Source organism: Triturus cristatus, chromosome 8 (assembly GCF_964204655.1).
Source record: "Triturus cristatus chromosome 8, aTriCri1.1, whole genome shotgun sequence".
Taxonomy (NCBI): domain Eukaryota; kingdom Metazoa; phylum Chordata; class Amphibia; order Caudata; family Salamandridae; genus Triturus; species Triturus cristatus.
Window position 1 is genome coordinate 239785813 of NC_140591.1, and position 19766 is coordinate 239805578.

The window sequence follows — 19766 nt, forward strand, 5'->3', positions numbered from 1 at the left end:
CTGCAGCGACGTCCTGGGGGATCATCTCACCTCAACATCCACCGCAGGGAGGGTCTCACTCCTGATGGGGATCCACGCAGCAGGCTCGCGAGACGTCTTCTAGCGGTCACCACGGCCGCTCAGCGAGGCCCCGGGCTCAATTCGGTGCCACCATCTTGGAAGTGGCCGCATTCCAGCCCCGGGTGTCAGAAATCTGCCCAGATCTCAGGCAGGATGAAGGCGGAGGTCTCTGCAACGGATCCGCTACACTCCGTTGGGAATCGGCCTTCTAAATATCCGTTTCAACAGCGAAGAGACACAGGATGTAACCAGGATCATGAGCGGGGCCAGCGGAGCTCTCATGTAGCACATCTACACTGCCATGCTGCTGGCCATGCCCCCTAAAGTGCACTATTTACCCGTGAGGGTCTCAAGGAGCTGGGGGGGTAGGAAAAGCTGCTACTGCTCAAAGAGCCAGGTCTTGAGGAGTCTTCTGAAGGTCAGCAGGTCTTGGGCCTGCCGTAGGTGGATGGGGAGGGTGTTCCAGGTCTTGGCGGCGAGGTGGGAGAACGATCTGCCGCTCTTCGGATGCGGGGGACTGTGGCGAGGGTGAGGTCGGCGGAGCGGAGCTGGCGGGTGGGTGTGTAGAAGCTGAGTCGTCTGTTGAGGTATGCTGGTCCGGTGTTGTGGAGTGCCTTGTGTGCGTTGGTGAGGAGCTTGAAGGTTATCCTTTTGTTGACGGGGAGCCAGTGCAGGTCTCTCAGGTGGGGTGTGATGTGGCTGCCGCGGGGGATGTCAAGGATCAGGCGTGCAGAGGCGTTCTGGATTCGTTGAAGCCGTTTCAGGAGTTTGGCCGAGGCTCCTGCGTAGAGGGCTTTTCCGTAGTCCAACCTGCTGCTGACGAGGGCCTGGATGACCGTTCTTCTCGTTTCGGTGGGGATCCACTTGTATATCTTGCGGAGCATGCGGAGGGTATTGAAGCAGGAGGAGGAGATGGCATTGACCTGCTTAGTCATGGAGAGGGTGGAGTCGAGGATGACCCCTAGGTTGCGTGCGTGGTCGGTGGGTGTTGGAGCTGTTCCCAGTGCGGTCGGCCACCAGGAGTCATTCCAGGCCCAAGAGGTGGAACCGAGGATGAGGACCTCCGTCTTGTCCTAGTTCAGCTTCAGTCGGCTGTTCCTCATCCATTCGGCGACGACCTTCATTCCTTCGTGGAGGTTGGTTTTGGCGGTGTGGGGATCCTTGGTGAGGGAGAGGATCAGCTGGGTGTCATTGACGTAGGTGATGATGTTGAGGTCGTGCAGTCGGACGACGTGGGCGAGCGGTGCCATGTAGATGTTGAACAGCGTTGGGCTGAGGGATGAGCCCTAGGGGATGCCTCAGATGATTTCGGTGGCTTCGGAGCAGAAGGGGAAGGCGGACGCTCTGTGTTCTGCCGGAGAGGAAGGAGGTGGTCCAGTCCAGGGCCTTCTCTTGGATGCCGGTGTCGTGGAGGCGTGTGCGTAGTGTGCGATGGCAGACCATGTCGAAGGCGGCTGACAGGTCCAGGAGGATGAGAGCCGCGGTTTCTCTGTTGTCTAGCAGGGCCCTGATATCATCGGTGGCAGCGATGAGGGCAGTTTCGGTGCTGTGGTTCCTGCGGAACCCAGATTGGGATGGGTCCAGGTTCCTATTCTCCTCAAGGTAGCGGGTCAGTTGTTTGTTGACGGTCTTATCGATGACCTTCGCCGGGAACGGGAGCAGGGAGATGGGCTGAAAGTTCTTGAGGTCCTTGGGGTACTCCTTGGGTTTCTTGAGTATGTTGTTGATCTCGGCGTGCTTCCAGCTCTCCGGGAAGGTTTCTGTCTTGAAGGATATGTTGATGACTTTCCGGAGATGGGGTGCGATGGCGGTGCTGGCTTTGTTGAAGATGTGGTGTGGGCAAGGGTCTGACGGGGATCTGGAGTGGATGGTGTTCATTGTCTTGATAGTGTCGTCATCATTGATGTTGGTCCAGGAGAGCAGGTGGTTGGTGCGGATGGTGGTCGTGGGGGAGGGGGTCTCAGTGGTTGTCGGTGCGGTTGTGGCATTGAAGCGGTCGTGGATGTCTGCGATCTTGCGATGGAAGGAGGTGGCCAGTGAGTCGCACAGGACTTGCGAAGGTGGGATGTCGTTGGTGTTGAAGCTGGTGTTGGTGAGTTCCTTCACGATGTTGAAGAACTCTTTGCTGTTGTGTGCGTTGTTGTCTAGGCGGTCTTTGAAGGAGGCTCTTTTGGCTGATCTGATGAGGTGATGGTGTCTGCGGGAGGCGTTCTTGTGGGCTGTGTAGCTGTCCGGTGTTCGTTCACAGAGCCAGTTCTTCTCCAGCTTTCGGCAGGTTTGCTTGGAGGCCTGGAGGTCGTCAGTGAACCAGCTGGCTCTCTTGCTGGTGTGACTGTTGGAGGGTGTCTTGAGCGGGGCGAGAGTGTTGGTGCAGTCATCGATCCACTGTCTGAGGTTGTGGGCGTCGGTATCGGGGTCGGTGGAGTCAGCGGGTGGGCTTTGGGCGAGGGTGGTGGTTAACTGGTCTTCGGTGACTTTGCTCCAGCGGCGACAAGGCATCTGTTGGGTGCGGTGGTGTGTGGTGGGGTTCCGGAAGGTGAAGTGGATGCAGCGGTGGTCAGTCCAGGGGAGTTCGGTGGTGTGGTTGAAGGAGACGTGGGGGCTTGCGGAGAAGATGGGGTCAAGCGTGTGGCCGGCAGAGTGGGTGGGTGTTGTGATGAGTTGGCTGAGTCCGAGGTTGGCTAGGTTGTCGATCAGGGTGGTGGAGTTGGTGTCGTTGTTGTTCTCGATGTGGAAGTTCAGGTCCCCGAGGAGGATGTAGTCCGTGGAGGCGAGGACGTGTGTGCTGACGAGGTCGGCGATGGAGTCGCTGAACTGTGGTTGGGGTCCGGGGGTCTGTAGATGAGGGTTCCTCTGAGGGTGGTGTTGGGGTCGGTGTGGATCTGGAAGTGCAGGTGTTCGGTGGTGCTGAGGGTGTCGGAGTTGGTTGAGACTCTGAAGGTGGACTTGTGGACGATGGTGATTCCTCTTCCAACTCCATTGGTGCGGTCTCTGCGGGTGATCTTGTAGCCGTCCGGGATAGCTATGGCAATGTCGGGTGCCGAGGAGGGGTTAAGCCAGGTCTCCATCAGGAAGGTGACGTCTGGGGAGGTTGAGTCGAGTAGGTTCCAGAGTTCAATGGCGTGTTTGCGGGCGGAGCGGGTGTTCACGAGTATGCACCGGAGGTGGTTGAGTCTGGTCCTGGTTGGCGTATTGGTGGCTGTGGTGCTGGTGAAGCTGCAGTTCTGGCAGGAGAAGGGTCCTTTGGTACGCTTTTGTGTGTTCTCATCCGGTGTTGAGTGCGTGGAGGGTGCTGGCATTGTAGCGGATTTGGGTGTCGTGGCGTTCGCAGGGGCCAGGGGTTCTGGCGCTGGGCACGGTCCAGGCACGGACGGGCGCAGATGGGCTTGTCTTAGGCGCGCCATAAGAAAGGGAGGTGGGAGGGAGGAGCAGCTGGGAGGGGGGATTGGATGGGGGGGCGGGGTCGCAGGGGACACAGAGGCGGGAAAATGGGAGGGGGGAGATGGCGAAGGGAACAGAAGGCAAAAGGCACAGAAAGGGGGGGAAAGCAAAAGACGATTACAGAAAAACAATTGAGCAATACAGGGCAGAAGCAAAAAACGATCAAAGAAAAACAAATAAGCAATACAGTGCAGAGGCAAAAAAACGATCACAGACCAACAAATAAGCAATTCAGGGCAGAAGCAGATAAGTCAACAAAACAGTGCAGATACTGGACGCAAATACCTACGGCCTACCACTGGCCACCAGGGATGAGGCGCAGGTGGTAGCCTGCGGGTGGAGGCGGGCCTCGAACTCCTTCAGCAGCAGTGGCAGCTGGGCAGAGACACGGGCGCAGACAGATGGAGCTGCGCGGCGTGGGGAGTGACCTGCCTGGAGACAGGGTCAAGGGTCGCTCTCTTCACCGTGCAGCGGCAGCCATAAGAAGGGTAGGTGGGAGGGGAGATTGGACGAATGGGCGAGCGGGGGGGCGAGGCCGCAGGGGACGCAGCGGCGGGAAAATGGGAGGGGGGAGACGGCGAAGGGAACAGAAGGCAAAAGGCACAGAAAGGGGGAGAAAGCAAAAGACAATCACAGAAAAACAATTGAGCAATACAGGGCAGAAGCAAAAAACGATCACAGAAAAAAAAATTATATTGACCTGACTTTTTCTACTATATTAATAAGTGTAATTTACAGATTTAAATAGGTTTTTTCAATAAGACATTCACTTCACTTTGATTCCTCTCTTTCAGATTAGTCTTTGCAATAAGAACTTTTTCCTGTCAAGCCTGAGGAGCATCATACGTTTCATTGCAGCCTAAAGAGGAATGTACTTATGTGACATGGACTTATATATTCTGTTGAATATTCTAACTTTGAATGTTTATTTATGATGTATTTAATGTTTTTAAAGGGCTGCATGTTGGGGCAGCAATTGGGGCTGAAATAAATGGTTATGCATAATGTTAGCCTCCATGTTCTATAATGAAATCAACATTGTCTCTGTATGTTAATTGGAGAATATGCCATTCTCCTCCCCTTGTGAAGGTTATTAACCTTACCAAACACTCTTCAACTGTGAGCTGCATTTTCAACACTAAATACAGGACTATATTGCTCTTTACATTCTTACTTTCATAATACCAGCACATATAGTCAAACACACAAGATAAGACTGTTGAATGTTATACATTGTTATGCTAACTTTGTTATTATATGCAATTGTATGAGTTGATGTATGGTTGAGATATGTAATGGGGCTGCCACCATTATGCTATTTAAATGTGATATAATGTCATACGTGAACTAAGAAAGGTGTGTGAGATCCAGTATGTGCCACTCCTTCCTGCCCTGTTGTTTGTTTGGAGATTAAAGGTTTTGTGTAAACCTCACTGACTAATAATATTTTCAAAGATTTCATAGAAGGTTGACATTCAAACAGCAGATTTTGGTATACTATATACTATATAGTGCTTAGGTTCACTGTACGAATGCAAAGCCTGACTAAATATGCAATCTACTTTATTTGTCTTTGCTCCTGAAAGGTGCCAACAACACAAATAAAGATGTTTTACTGAGATGTGCTTATTGATTTTGCAAGCGCATAATTTCTTTTCAAGTTAAACATGTTTTTGCTAAGAGGAAGCCAATCTGTCAATTGGGCATGCTAAAGGGAAATTAGTAATTTGAAAGGTTGTTTGTAGAAAGTTAACACATTCGTCCATTGAGACCTTCTGCTCAAAGCCAGTGTATAATACATGCTAAGGATTTACTGATTTGTTTCATTAGACTCTATTAATATTTCTAAGAAGCATTTCCTCCAAATTTGATTAACTGTGTGCATAGATTATTTAAATTCTGATAGAATAAAGTATAACAATGATAGACATTTTAACACCTTTTTAGATTCACTCAGGGGTGCATCACCGTGATTAGTATTATATTTTTAACAAATAAATTCAGTTATTGTTGTTTGTCAAATATGCAAATTTAAATCATTTTTTGATCATATTTCTATTCATACCAAATAGAGAATAAATTATACAAGATTTGCTGCCTTTCAGACTGGTTTTCTTTTCATTTTGTCAGTTCAGATCACTTTGCTATGGATATTGGTTCTCTGATTAACTGCTTTCTTTGTAACGTGGGTATACTAAATAGGGTTAATAAATAACAAACCTTGCCCTCACCTTAAGCCCCTATCCTGTTCTTTGCTTCATCTCTTGGGGACCAGATTTTATGATCTTCACACAAATAGCACTATGGTGAAATGTGCAGCATTATATTGTGTGAATTTAGAAAAAGAGTGATGTGTCTTATTTACAATGACCCAACAATATTTTTGAGTGATACTAAGCATTACACATTGACGCAAAGCCACGCTATTGGTTTTTTGCTTAAAATATGTACTTGAAGTACAAATTCCAGTCCAAATTTCTAAGCAGTAGTCACCGTCAGGAGTATGCAGTTTCCAGAAAGCTAATTTTACATTGCTAGGAGACTTTAGCCTTCATTTTGATGAAAACAGTGATGTAATGGCGACTATGGTAGTACAGGATCTGGTGGCGCTACATTTGAAACAAATCATTAAGACACCTACAGACTATCGCAGTCACCTCCTTGGCACTGTCTTCACTAACATCACAATCATAAATTTAGGAGAGGTAATTCCCATTCTGAGGTTGGACCATTGCATTGTCCGCTTGTGGCACACACAGCGCCTTCCCCCAAAACCCAGACAGGCAAATGGCTAAGCCTACTTAGCGACTCTGTCCCCGCTATGAAGGATGACACCACCAAAATGTATGAAGACTTTGAAAGCTGGTTAGGCCACTCACTGAATTCCTTAGTTCTATTTATATTTCATAAAACCAAGCGGACCAACAGACAAACTCCATGGTATATGATGGAACTTGAAACAAGAGGCCAAAAAAATGGAAAGAAACTGGAGGAAAACCTATGACAACCTCAGTAAAGAAACTTATAGAAAAGGGGCGAAAACACACCAGCATGTAAGTAAACAGGCCTGAATTTCCTACTTCCATACAAAAATTTAAATGGGCAACAACTCCTGTAAGAAACTGTTCAAGGTGGTAAACAGCCTCAGGAAAATGCCGATCCCCCCACCTTCAGTGGAACGTTGCAATATGTTTGCAAATGCCTTTGTAAATAAAGTGAAACATATCTCATGCGCCCTGTCAACAATGGCTGCCTCCAATCCCGCCTTGCATGCAGAATTACTGTCCACAGCTATATTAATCGCATTTCCCACCCTAAATAAGGGTGATACAGAAGGAATTCAAGTCTCCATTAAATCAGGTTCACCGCTAGATCCGGCCCCCCTATTCTAAAAAGAAAGGTGGGAATATCATCTTGCCAACGTTGAAGGACATTGTAAATGACTCCTTGGTCAGTGGTAGTGTCCACACCACATGGAAACATGCCACAATCAAACCATTATTGATGAAGCCTACAACCAATCCAGAAAATTACAAACCCATCTCCCTAGTCCCCATAGCCGTGCTAGAGAAACAGGTTAAAAAGCATCTCTAGCGTTTTAGAGACACACGCTGTCTTACACTGAAACAGGTTTCAGACTAGGCAGCTGCACTGAGACCACCCTGCTTATAGCCACAGAGGAACTTCGGTCAATTCTGGTCCAAGGAGGCTCATCAGCCATGATAAGGTTAGATCTCAGTGCAGCCTTTGACACAGTTTCAAATTCAATCCTCATTCAAAGGATGGAGGAAGCGGAAATATCAGGGGCTTTCCTTAACTGGTTGGCAGTCTTCTTAAACTGTGGCATACCACAGGGCTCCTCTGTAAGTCCCACACTTTTTAACTTATGTGTTCTCCCCCTGGCGGAGATTCTGCGTGCACATGGCCTTGCATTTCTATCTTATGTTGATGACACACAATTGATCTTAGCCCTCACGCCAGAAACAGGGCAGACATCCTCACAACTAAACTTGTGTCTAAAACAGGTTACAGACTGGATGTCTGAGAGCAGCCTTCAACTAAATGGCGAAAAAAGCAGAGGTGTTGGTGGTTGCTAACCTCTCTAGGTGGAAGAAATATCTTGACTAGACTACCTTGGAGAGCTCCCACAGACCCACACTGCAGTGAAAAGCTTAGGCTTTTGGATAGATGACAAGTTGATGATGGAAATGCATGCCAAGAAATTCGCAGGGACATGCTTCAGTATACTGAGAAAATGTATACAATGACTTCCATCTTCATCGAGGAGAGTGGTCATACTGACCAACTCACGTGGCCACTATTGATACTCCCTCTTACTATGAGGTCCCAAGTATTCCATAAAGTGACTTCAGGCCATCCAGAATGCCGCAACATTTACTCCCCACAAACTCCCAAAATATCACTTGGTCGCCCAGGCCTTAGCTGCCCTGCCCTGGCTTCTGGTGCAGAAAATAATTTACTTTAAAGCACTGTGCATGGCCCATCGGGCAACGCACAGAAAAGGCCCACTCCTCATTCAGCCACATCCCACCCCCTACGTTCCCAGGAGGTCTTTACAATATGATGTGTACTTTGGCAGTTGCAAGAAGCTGAAAAAGTCCTTAACTCCAATTAATTTAAAATAAAATATTCAAGTGTATTATTATTTCATGGTATAAACCATTACCCTACCTAACCCTTTACTCAAACGTAGAGAATTACATGAAGAGATGCAATTGTAAACAAAGTTTACATAAAAGGAATAAGTGAAAAAAAGTTTTTTGTAACTTATCCAGTAATTTTTCGGTCCGGGCAAGAATCACCCAAAAATTCCAGCATTACCCAAGAAAGCATGGTTTTCGATGTTGTCACCAATGATGGACCTGTGCCTCAAATTCTATGATGAGATTTAAAGTTAAGAAAACCTGTTATGTTCACGGACACAAATTTAGGTGGATAATGATTTTTAAGTTCCTGACAACAACCAGAGTCAACAGGACGATTTGCGGGGGGCACTCCTTCGCACATCTTGCCCCAAGTTATGCAATGACCTGCCTATGAACCTGAGAATGGATAAACCTGAAACCACCTTCAGAAAACTCCTGAAGTTAGATCTATTCTAACCTTAGCCCATGCTACAACTTAAAGTGCATCCAGCAAACCGGCAAGTGTGTTGTCTTTAGTGCTGGGAAGCCCAATTTGAGAGGTATGTGCTTTATTTAAATACCTGAATAGGATAGAATGTTGCACAAACTATGTAATATTGTGAAAATTATATTTTATAGAAGGGAATATCATACAATATTCCACTTACCCTTTTTTAGTGCCTTGCTTCATTTTGTGCTAGGATTACAAGCAAGGTCAGATCATGGTATTTTAGCAAATGTGGCTGTGTATGAAATTCTATGGGTGTTTGAGCTTTTCCCACCCCTTATGCTACCCCTTGCATAGATAATACAGGTTAATGTACTGTGCTGAAAAGCTATTTTGTGTTGTGCTTGCTTCAGGTATCTTGTGCAAAATGTGTTTTGATGATCGCTGACATCACACAAGCATCCAAGCATCCATGCAAAATAATAGTAAATTACAACCTTAGTTGGGTACATCATGGTGAGTGTTTGGGAAATCTGAGGCTCACCTTCCCAGTTTTACTGTCAAAACTATGCTTCAACAGGTTTATTTTTTTTTCCAACACAAAAAACTGCTTCAGCCAGGTTTTATGATTTTCACTTACTCATGCCTTCTGTCTCCTCTGGAACTCTTCTTGGTGGTCAGGAAAAAGGCAAAACCTGGTACTGTTCATTCTTAGGGAGTTGAAGACAAAGTTAATGAAATCTGAGAAGTATAAAAAAATGATTTGTGTATTTTGAAATTGGGAAAAATATGTGATCATTATCTTATATCTAATCTACAATGTATAAAAGGAAAACAATATCTGCTCATACTATAGGTGGGGTCAGTAACCCACACTTGGTCTGCAAGTATCGGAAACATTGATGATATTCAGATGTGGAAACTAAGGGAGACAACTGGATTTTTACGATCCGAAATATTGAAATGTGTGGATATCTGCACGTTAACAATGACTCACAATGTATGGGCCATTTCCTAAATCCATGTCGTGTATCATGACATTTAACTTAATGGCTGTTATAAAATATTAACTTCACAAATGATTAAAGAATGAGTAAAAACGCCAGAGATCACCCAAGTGACAAATGCAGTCCTTTGGCTTGGAAGTAGCTTATAGTTGTTAATCTGCTGACAACACGGCGGGGGGAAGACACCCTTCCCTTTCCTCAAACGATGGGTCTAGTTATTCTATATGCTCTTGTTCAACAACCTGCCGAGTTCAACCACAGCAATCTGGGCATTTGGCTTGAAGTACCTATTGACTATCAAAGGGGCTTGTGACCTAGGAGAATCTATAGTTTTCATCACTGTTCTACATCATCACTGATTGTTGATCTGAGTGTGCTTAAACAATCATTTGGACGCAAGCAAAGGTTTTCCAAACAAACAAATGAATGCAGAAATAAATGTCCCATTTCACCTGATGATTCCCTGAAATTGCAGAAAGAGTATTGATTTCCTGGCACGACCTATGGCCTTAAGATGTATGAAACCTAATGTTGTGCAAAGAGTTTTACAGCCAGGGATTGTCAGGACTGAGCTAGTTTACACACTTCAAAACACCTCATGATGCAGGGGTGTAATGTGGGCCCCCACGGCCCCTGTTGTGCACGGGGCACCTCAAACTTTCAGGGAGCCCCTAATTCTTCAGATGGCCCACATTCAGTCCAATGAATATCTGTGAGATATGGGTACTCAGGGGCCCTCATCACATTTTACAGGGGGGCCATAATTTTACATTACGCCACTGCTTTTAGCCTATTTTGCTTTGCAGTCCATGATAAGTCAGTAGGAAGAGCCATACTAAAAACATTTCTATGTTGGTGTGTCCTTTCTCATGATTCCAATTGCCATCTTGTTTTTCTAGGTCCGCCTGGGCCGCCAGGGGTTGTGATAGTCGAGGAAATTACAGAGAGTACTGCAACATTGTCCTGGAGCCGGGGAGCTGACAATCACAGTCCGATTACCTCCTACAACCTGCAGGCCAGGAGCCCATTTTCACTCGGCTGGCAGAATGTTAGAACAGGTATAGAAAGAATTGATTTCAATATGTATGATGTGTACTTTGGCAGTTGCAAGAAGCTGAAAAAGTCCTTAACTCCAATTAATTTAAAATAAAATATTCAAGTGCATTACTATTTCATGGTATAAACCATTACCCTACCTAACCCTTTACTCAAACGTAGAGAATTACATGAAGAGATGCAATTGTAAACAAAGTTTACATAAAAGGAACAAGTGAAAAAAAGTTTTTGGTAACTTATCCAGTAATTTTTCGGTCCGGGCAAGAATCACCCAAAAATTCCAGCATTACCCAAGAAAGCATGGTTTTCGATGTTGTCACCAATGATGGACCTGTGCCTCAAATTCTATGATGAGACTTAAAGTTAAGAAAACCTGTTATGTTCACGGACACAAATTTAGGTGGATAGTGATATTTAACACAACACTTCCAAACTTAGATTACACTTCTGAGAAAGTGGTGTATTAGTTGGGGTCCCACTAATGAGAACGAGAAATATAAGATATAGTGCCCACACCATTCTTGCATTACAAGGTCTTTCAGATGATGAAACATTTGTTGCTCTAATATACTTTCTGTTTCCTGCCGTACGATCATGCAGAACTATTTAAAATATATGAGGTTGTGACTGCCGGTAGGCATTACAACCTAGAAAGAATGCAAGTATAGAGTTTTAACATCTGGCTGCGAGAAAGGTACCTTTGCAATATTTATAAACGATGAATTGTGCTTGATGTTTTATCTCTTTTAGGGGCATATGCATCAAGCCCATTCCAGAATCGGCCCGTTTGCGAACGGGAAAAAGCCTTTTGGGATGTATCATCCTAAAAGGCCCTCGCAAAATAAGGAATCGCAAAATTTGTTATTTTACTAATGCATTTAAGGAATCCCAATTTGCGATTCCTTAAATGCAATGTAGGAAGCACCCAAGTTGTGCGATTTTTGGCTTAAGGAATCGCAAATTGCCACCAACTTCAGGTTGTCCTTAGGCATGTATGTGCGCCATACATATGCACATACATATTTCAGGGGTGCAACACGATGTCCTTTTGACTTGAAATTGCATTCTCAATTTGCGATCCTCTAATTGCGAATCGCAAATTGAGAATGTCTTCCCATTAATTCCTCTGGGCCTCCTAGCCCATAGGAATGAATGGGATAGAATTCCTTATTTGCGAATCTCAATTCGCGATTCGCAAATAAGGAATATGTAGGATTCGCTAAATGTTTGGCAAATCATACATACATTGCTTTTTGCGATTCTCTAATTGCGATTTGCTAAAAATCGCAATTTGAGAATCGCAAAAAGCGTTTTTGACACATATGCCCCTTAATCTTTATGGTTGCACTATTAAATTATTAGATATGAAATGCCAGTAACAACCAAGAGTAGTATCAGGTAAGCTATCCATTAATAGAGTGGGCTTCAATTGCCAGATATATATTGCCTGTGTTACTATACTCAAATTAACTCTGATCAGCCATCAGGAGGGAGTATTGAGACTCTTGATGTTGTTCTTAAGCATCACATTTTTTAGATGTCAGAAAATAATTGTATGTTCTTACGTGTACTTTTATAGTTTCCTATGCAAAACCAAATAAAGATATTTTGATTTGATTTGATCTTACTATTCAGAAAAATGGTGCATAATCTGCCTACCCATCAAAATAATACAAAGCACCCACTTCAAATGCAAAAGCTAATTTATTAGGTCCATTCTTTCTAGGTTTGACACACTTTGCTTGGAACGCTATGTATTTAGCAGACCAAACATGTATTTATTCACTAATTAAGTGTAGGGTGCAATTTGAGGAAAAACAATAAGGTGTATTCAGTGGCAGCCGCTACATAACAGGGGTGGCGGATGGGGGAAGGATAAGGGAATAAATGAAAAATACTTTTTTTAAATCACTTTCCTGCAGGCCGGACAGCAAGCGCCTCTTGCTCCTCTTCGGCTCCTCAATCGACAGCAAATACCAGGAAGTACTAAGGCTCCCACACTCCCTTTGCCTATCACAATGCTGCCTAACAGCAGCGTTGTGATTGGTCTCGACTCTGTGGTTCAGTGTTCAGACAAGGACTGGGAGGCTGTGCATGTTCTCCATCCAGGCTGTGCAATAAAGCTGATGAAGAACATGCTAAGTGCGCATGATGGTTTGGCCCGCCCAAGACGGCAAGCCAAACTGTCATGCAGACAGAGAGTATGCTCACCACTCCTCCCCCTTGCCTCTGCTCTGGCCAGCCCAGCCCCGCTCGCACCTAAGCAGGAACGGGAAACAAAAATGTTCTTACTATTGGTTATTATAATTTTAGTTTTCCTTTTAAAACTGCTCGCAGAGCAGTGGGCAACCCTCCTCCGCTTTATTGGAGGATCCGCCATTGGGTGGTTGGAATTACATTCTGTGACTTAAAGCATCCCAATACTAGTCTATAGAAGATGCTGCCACAGTAAACCAGCAAAGGTTACTTAACGGCTGCTAATAAATAAAGCACAATTTATATACATGTGTGAGATGTTGTTGCCTTTTTTATTGACTTAAAGATAATGTGTCAGTGGGAAGTGAATAATTACCTCAACACACAATGTTAGACTGTATATAAGAACCAGGAATCAAACAGTCATAACAGCTGTGAAAAACATATTTCCTGGAAGGGCTGCTGATTTACACCCCAACAGGAAAATGGCTGAGTTTGTTTTGCTATTTTTAACGACACTTGGGGAACAATGATGAGATGATGACCCTGTAAAGATGTAATTCAGATAGTTACAAGAATAACTTAATTAGGAAGCCATGTGCTTGCTAATTAGTGAAGAGACACAAACATGAAAGCAAAAGTTCTGCTGAGAACTTCTTAATTACACCTTTGAGGAGCAATTGCAAAATACATTCGGAGCACCATTTAACAGTAAGAAAGGATTATTTATAATGAAAGAAAGGGGGAATTTCATAAGTGAGGAGATGTACAAAAATGCATTATCCTGTGCTCAGGTCATTATGAGTTTTGGTGCTTGATATATCGCAGGAGAGGTGGAGCAAATGTAATATCTCTTTCTGAAACTCCACAAAAACCCCATGTAGATTATTGTTGTGGCCATGTTTTACTTTGGCAGTGCTGAACGGGTTTGCCAATATAGTGTTTAAGAATGGGTAACATAGAAGCCCTTACCATTTAATCATGTATCCCACGCGGGAAAAATACCTTCTTTGTATCAAGACAGCATCCTTGTTCATGTCTCTAAGAAGGAGTATAAGAGACAGCCTCACCCCACTACCCACAGTTGGAGTGGCCTCAGTAGCAGTTAGATTTGTAAAAGTGCCCAAAAAGTACTTGAATCGCAATTAGGTTTTTAGAAAAGACCTTCAACTGTAAATCAATATTAGGTGCTTAACTATCCAGCACTTCTGTAACACAGAACTAGAGCACCAAGTGATCATTTGTTGCTTGATAGATTGAAGTATGCTGGCAGGTCACCTCATGACGGCTTCTGAGGCCCTCATTGTGAGTGTCACATAATTCCAGCGGGTCTAGTAACAGGAGTTAATGGCCCCATTGTAATTATGACATGTTTATTTTTGCCCACAGTTTTCCCCTGCTGAAAACATTTCCTCTTCCTTGATTTACACTCTTCTGGGAGTTATTGTCTCTGTATAATATGTGTGTGCTTTGACCTCCTACATTGGGAAGAGTAGTGCTATAAAAGCAATTTCATTACTAAATAAATGAAGTGCTATTTAAATTATTAGTGTTCATATTCATACAGATAGTTACATCTTACATGCTTGCGGTGCATACGCATTTCTAACATTGAGAGGTTGAATAAAGTCAAAAAGCTGCATCCAAATCAAAGTTTCTTTTGAGGACCTTTGGAAGAGATAACATGCAGTGCCTTTGTTTTCCTCTACTCAATTAACATTTAGGGATTTGACTCCAGGTAGCTCTTAGCCAGAATGAGACTCCAATAAATTAACGACTGATGGCCCTATATGAAAGGCTTTTGTGTTAGGCCAAGCCAGTAGTGAAAATAACCCCCAATTGCTTGCTGAAGGTTGCTACTCCAATTGGAAAGCATGTGGGCACTACTTGATGTGTCCTAGGGTAGGCAAATTCGACCAGAACAAATTCAACATGTTTCACGGGGATGGTCCAGATCCCGGAAACATGTGGGCACTGCTGGATGTGTCCCAGGGTTGGTTAATTAGACCAGAACCAATTCAGCATGTTTCACTGGGGATGGTTCAGATCCGGGATCTGGATCATTAATAGATTCTTGACCCAAGATCCTGCTGTTTCCCTGGTTTCTTGCTCTGGCTGAAAGTGATGTTTGCAAAATCTTTGGAATTAGCCTAAAATAAAAAATCAAGTAACAAATTCACTAACTTCAAAGTGATGGGTTCCTATCCAGAACAAGATAAATATTCGATGATTACTAAGATCAAAGCTATTTTAATAGCACAGCATGAGAAGGATGACGATCAAGTTAAATAAGTGGAGGCTAGCTGTGTTTAACGGATATATGAAATCAATAATACTTTAATCAGATTAGAATCAAAATGTGAAAGGCAACTTTCAAGGAGCAACCAGCAAATCACACAGGACCAGAATTATAAAAATGCAACTTCTTGCTCCTATAAACTGCTCATAGGTCTTAATTATCAAAGTTGGCTATTTGCAGTGCGGATGCTGCATAATTTGAGATGCCCTTCACTTCCAGTGCATCACTTACTACTGCCAGAAAGAGCCTAGCCCCCTAGTTTTGAAAGAATAATTCAGACATATTTCAGTTAAGGAACTCCTATCTTGAAAGAACCCCAATTATCACGCCACCTCAAGATCTACACAGCTTCTACAACTGGCTATCCACTGTATTGTTCAAACAGATACCAATAAAGACCACATACTTGATTAACCCCAAAATCAGTTCACAAGTAATAATGACACCATCAAAGAATCAAAACAAAATCAACAAGCGGAGAAAATCAAGAGATGAAAAGACAAAATCACAAAACACCACCATAACAATGCCCACAGAAAAGCTGGCAGAGCAACGAAAAACAACACTACTCCATACAAATAACTGAAGCCAACTGCCCTTCTGAGGAACTCCAGAAGATTTTAACAGAATCCCGCAGTCCAGAGTGCCAAAACACAAACACCCCAGTCAAAGGTTTTTGTGGCAATATTGTCTTTGATCTAAAAAATTTGAAAAGATAGAAAATTACCTTGAGGATTGCGCAAGCACCATATAACCTAACCACAATTGAAAGAAATAAAAGCAATCTTCCACCTCTATCTACGTTGAATACCCTATCAGAATTTTTTTTCTCTACATTAACATCGCAAGCAGACCATCGGGATCATCTTTAGACCTGGCACCTCCAAAAATCTATAAAAATATACTTCACACAACCTGTCAAGAGGAATCAGCTAGAAGCAAATCAACAAGTCCCTAAAATTGGGTTCATTCCCACAAGAGCTGAAAAGCCCTTACATTAGACCACTTTTCAAAAGAAAAACTTTGATCCATCCAATCTAGTAACTACAGGCCTATATCTAATAGTCCTTTCTCAAGAACAATATTTGAAAAGGAAGTGCTAACTTGATGTTAGACAAACAGTATCGCTTCAGTCCAGGCTGAGGCACAAAGTAAGCCATTATATCCAATTGGTATGACCTAAAACTCAGTGGTCAAAAACGGAGAGGTCACCTTATTGCATCCAGACTTGTCAGCTGTATCTGAAACTGTCTAACACCACAAGCTATTGCAAAGAGACCTTTGTTGGACTTTGCCCTTTTTGCAGTATCATTCCCACACTTTTTGCTTTTACCCCCCTGTTTTCTAAACCCGTTTGTCTTGACCTTTAGGACTCTGTGCACTTTACCACTGCTAACCAGTGCTAAAGTACTTGTTCTTTCTGCTTTAAAGCTGGTAATACTGGCTTACACCCAAATTATATATTTATTTTACTCAGAAGCCATAGTAAAGTGGCACTAGATGTACCCAGGGCCTATAAACCAAATGCTTCTAGAGGGCCTGCATCACTCATTGTTCCACCCAACCAATAGTACTTTAAATATGTCTCTGGCCTACCATTGGAGCCTGATTGTGCATTTTTAAATTGTCATTTCCACCTGGAAAAATACACCTTTTGCCTTAAACTTTTCTTTTTATTACATATAAGTCACCCCTAGGGTAGGCCCTAAACAGCCATAGGGCAGGGTACAGTGTATTTAAAATGTTGGGCATTTTACTTTTATGCTTTACATGCCCTGGTCGTGAAAAACTCTTACATTTGTTTTTCACTACTACAAGGCCATAAGATAACATTGGGTTAACTTATTACATTTAATAAGAGATAACTTTTGGTTGGAAGCAGTTAGACATTTCAAGTTTGGGATCTAAAGAATTGTAATTAAAAACCATTGTTAGTAGCAAAGTTGGATCTTAATTCAAAATTCTGAAAATGCCACTTTTAGAAAGTTATAACAAACAAGAATGTCTCAAAAAGTAGTACTATAGTGGCAAATTGTACAAAGTAAATTAATCACAGGAAAAGGAAAAGGCAAATGAGAGAGAAACACTAATGGTTGACTATCACAGTCTGTATTCAATAGTAAGCATAATAATTCAGACAGCAAACTATAGTTATTCATAAGCAAGTGTAATCGACATAAAAGTGTGCACATAGTGCTTGTGAAAGAGTGAACGGCGCATTTGAGGCACGTGCCAAGGTGAACGCAACAGCGAGAGGGAGTTACTGGGGGGAATAATTTCACAGAAGCATGTTAAGTGCCAGAGGCCGTATGTATACTGATGTCTATTGAATACAGACCACGATAGTCAACCCTCGGTGTTTCTTTCTCCTTTCCACTTTCCGTGTAATTAATTCACTTTGTACAATTTGCCACTATAGTGTGACTTCCGCAGACAGGGATTGTGGTATCTGCTTGAGAAGGGTATAACCCGCCTCAAACAGTAACTTAATTTCCAACAGCCATCATCTTGGAATACATGTAACTGCTAAGAAATTAATTGCTTCTTACCTCCAAGGCAAGTGTTGTTTACTGACCACCTTTACTATCAGCTCCTGACCCCCGACACTATGGCATCCATCATAGGAGCTCCAGAAATTATCCAACCCTATCACCTCGCATGAAAGGACTTTTTTCAAATATTAGGAAATAAATCAACGGTAGCCTAGCTTCCATGGTATTTCTTGTGGGCCGTCTGTTTGCCTAATAGGTATGTCTTATTGCTGAAACCTGTTCCTTGAAGAGGGATGTAAGTTTCAAGTTTATTTGCAGCCCCATGCTGGATTTCCAACTTACTGGGAGTACTGCAATCCTGAGTTGAACCAGGACTAATTGTGTTACACAAACTGAACATATATATGAACTCAAAAAGGCTGTCTTTACCTGTTTTAGCAGTTTTGTCAAAATAACCATGTTTTCAAATACGGCAAACATCATTATGCAAGCTAGCCAAGTGCACTATCATTGTATGCTTGCTTAAGGCATTGTACCACTTGGAGCATCTGGATGACTGCAGTTGAACAAAGGCTTTAATTAAACCTCGACAAGCTTACCTGGAAGAATCACCAAATTTATCCCACCCACATGCACTAGCAATCTACGTAGATGTTTTAATATGTTGTACTTGGAGCCATTTGACTTTGGTTTTGACTGAGCCTCTCAAGTCTCCTGGACTGTAGAACAGAAACATTTTGCAGGTTATTTCCACTGGACATATTTACCTCAATAATATTTTCTACATGTGAAAGTAAAACGCTTTACCATGACAACCCCTATTTTGTGTACCACAAGGGGTGCGTAGGGGACTGTTGTCTTTCTGGAGTCCCTTTTTTACTTGTATTTTACTGCTTTTAGCTTTACATTTGTTTCAATGCAAAACCTTATTTCTGTTTATTATTGTTGGTGTAATTTTTAATGATTTTCTAGTTTTCCACTGATTTTGAATGTAACACTTTCCCCACATCGATATTTATGGTCGTATAGTTCTTTGTCACTTAACATCCTAGAAATTGTTCTTCATTTTTGCTTTGTTTTTCTCAAGAATGTGTTTAATTGTACTTATATTTGGAGTGGACATCAACTTTTTCAAATGTTTGTTATTGTGTTATATTGGTTGATTTGTTAAACATCTACATTCACTTTCTGTGAGGTTGTTCACGTCAAGCTGTGGACTGAACTCATGAGCATTCTCAGACAGGCCATTTTTTAATGACAAGATGTTGAGTTTTATAACAGCAATTACTTCACCATTCTGTGAGCTAGGACAAAACCCTTCTTTTATTAACAAAATTAACTTGGTTTGGCTAAAATTTGTAAAACGTAAACACAGAAAAGTTTGCAGTGATGAGGAATTTGTGTATATGATACACAATATTGATTTGTATAGGCATAGTCTTCGTAACAGCCTTTGCCTTTGGTTTCGCAAAAGTGGTGTTGTACATCCTCTGCCAGCAATAATTTGAGCTTTAGAAGAAAGTTTCTATCTTTAAGCACACCCAGAAAGTTTACCTTAGTTTCTAGTTGACTGCATGCCCCAAGTGCAGACGGCCAAAAACTATCATGCCAGTGATGTGTCTGGCTAGCAACCAACAACCAACTCATGTAGTGCTGAGTACCTTTTGGACATGGACTCATGTTTGAGGAAGAGGTTGGGGCATGATGATTCAAATACACAATCAGTTTGGTGATGTCTACCTATATCACTGACTGCTACCTGAAAGATATAATGAACTCTACTAGGGGACTCACCTGGATTCTGATGGGCAAGGAGGTTCAAAGATGAGTCCTGTGTAAACACACACTGAATGTGAATACAATTTGATTAGAAATGAAGAAAATACTGAGTGTGATACTTACAAAAGTATATGCATCTGACATTCACTGGACTTATAATAGCAATTCCCTACATCTAACCTGGACGATAGCAATGCTATTGAACTTGGCAGACGGGGGCATAGTGCTGAATCCAAGTTGCCTGGAATCCAAGATGTGACATTCTTTTAGGTACTTCGACAAAAAGAATTGCCACACATCTCACTGTTACTTTACCCAAAGTAGAAATAACACTATAGGGGG

The 19766-nt window shown here is 43.0% G+C and overlaps 1 protein-coding gene across 4 annotated transcripts in view; it reads left to right on the plus strand.

The window, feature by feature from the left end:
- Positions 1-19766, plus strand: part of CNTN5 (contactin 5) — a 3369946-nt gene that overhangs the window by 3042846 nt on the left and 307334 nt on the right. For all 4 annotated transcript variants that reach the window (XM_085621430.1, XM_085621433.1, XM_085621431.1 and 1 more), the window contains one exon: positions 10502-10660. In XM_085621430.1, the coding sequence (XP_085477556.1) occupies positions 10502-10660 (159 nt within the window). The remainder of the gene's footprint in view (positions 1-10501; positions 10661-19766) is intronic.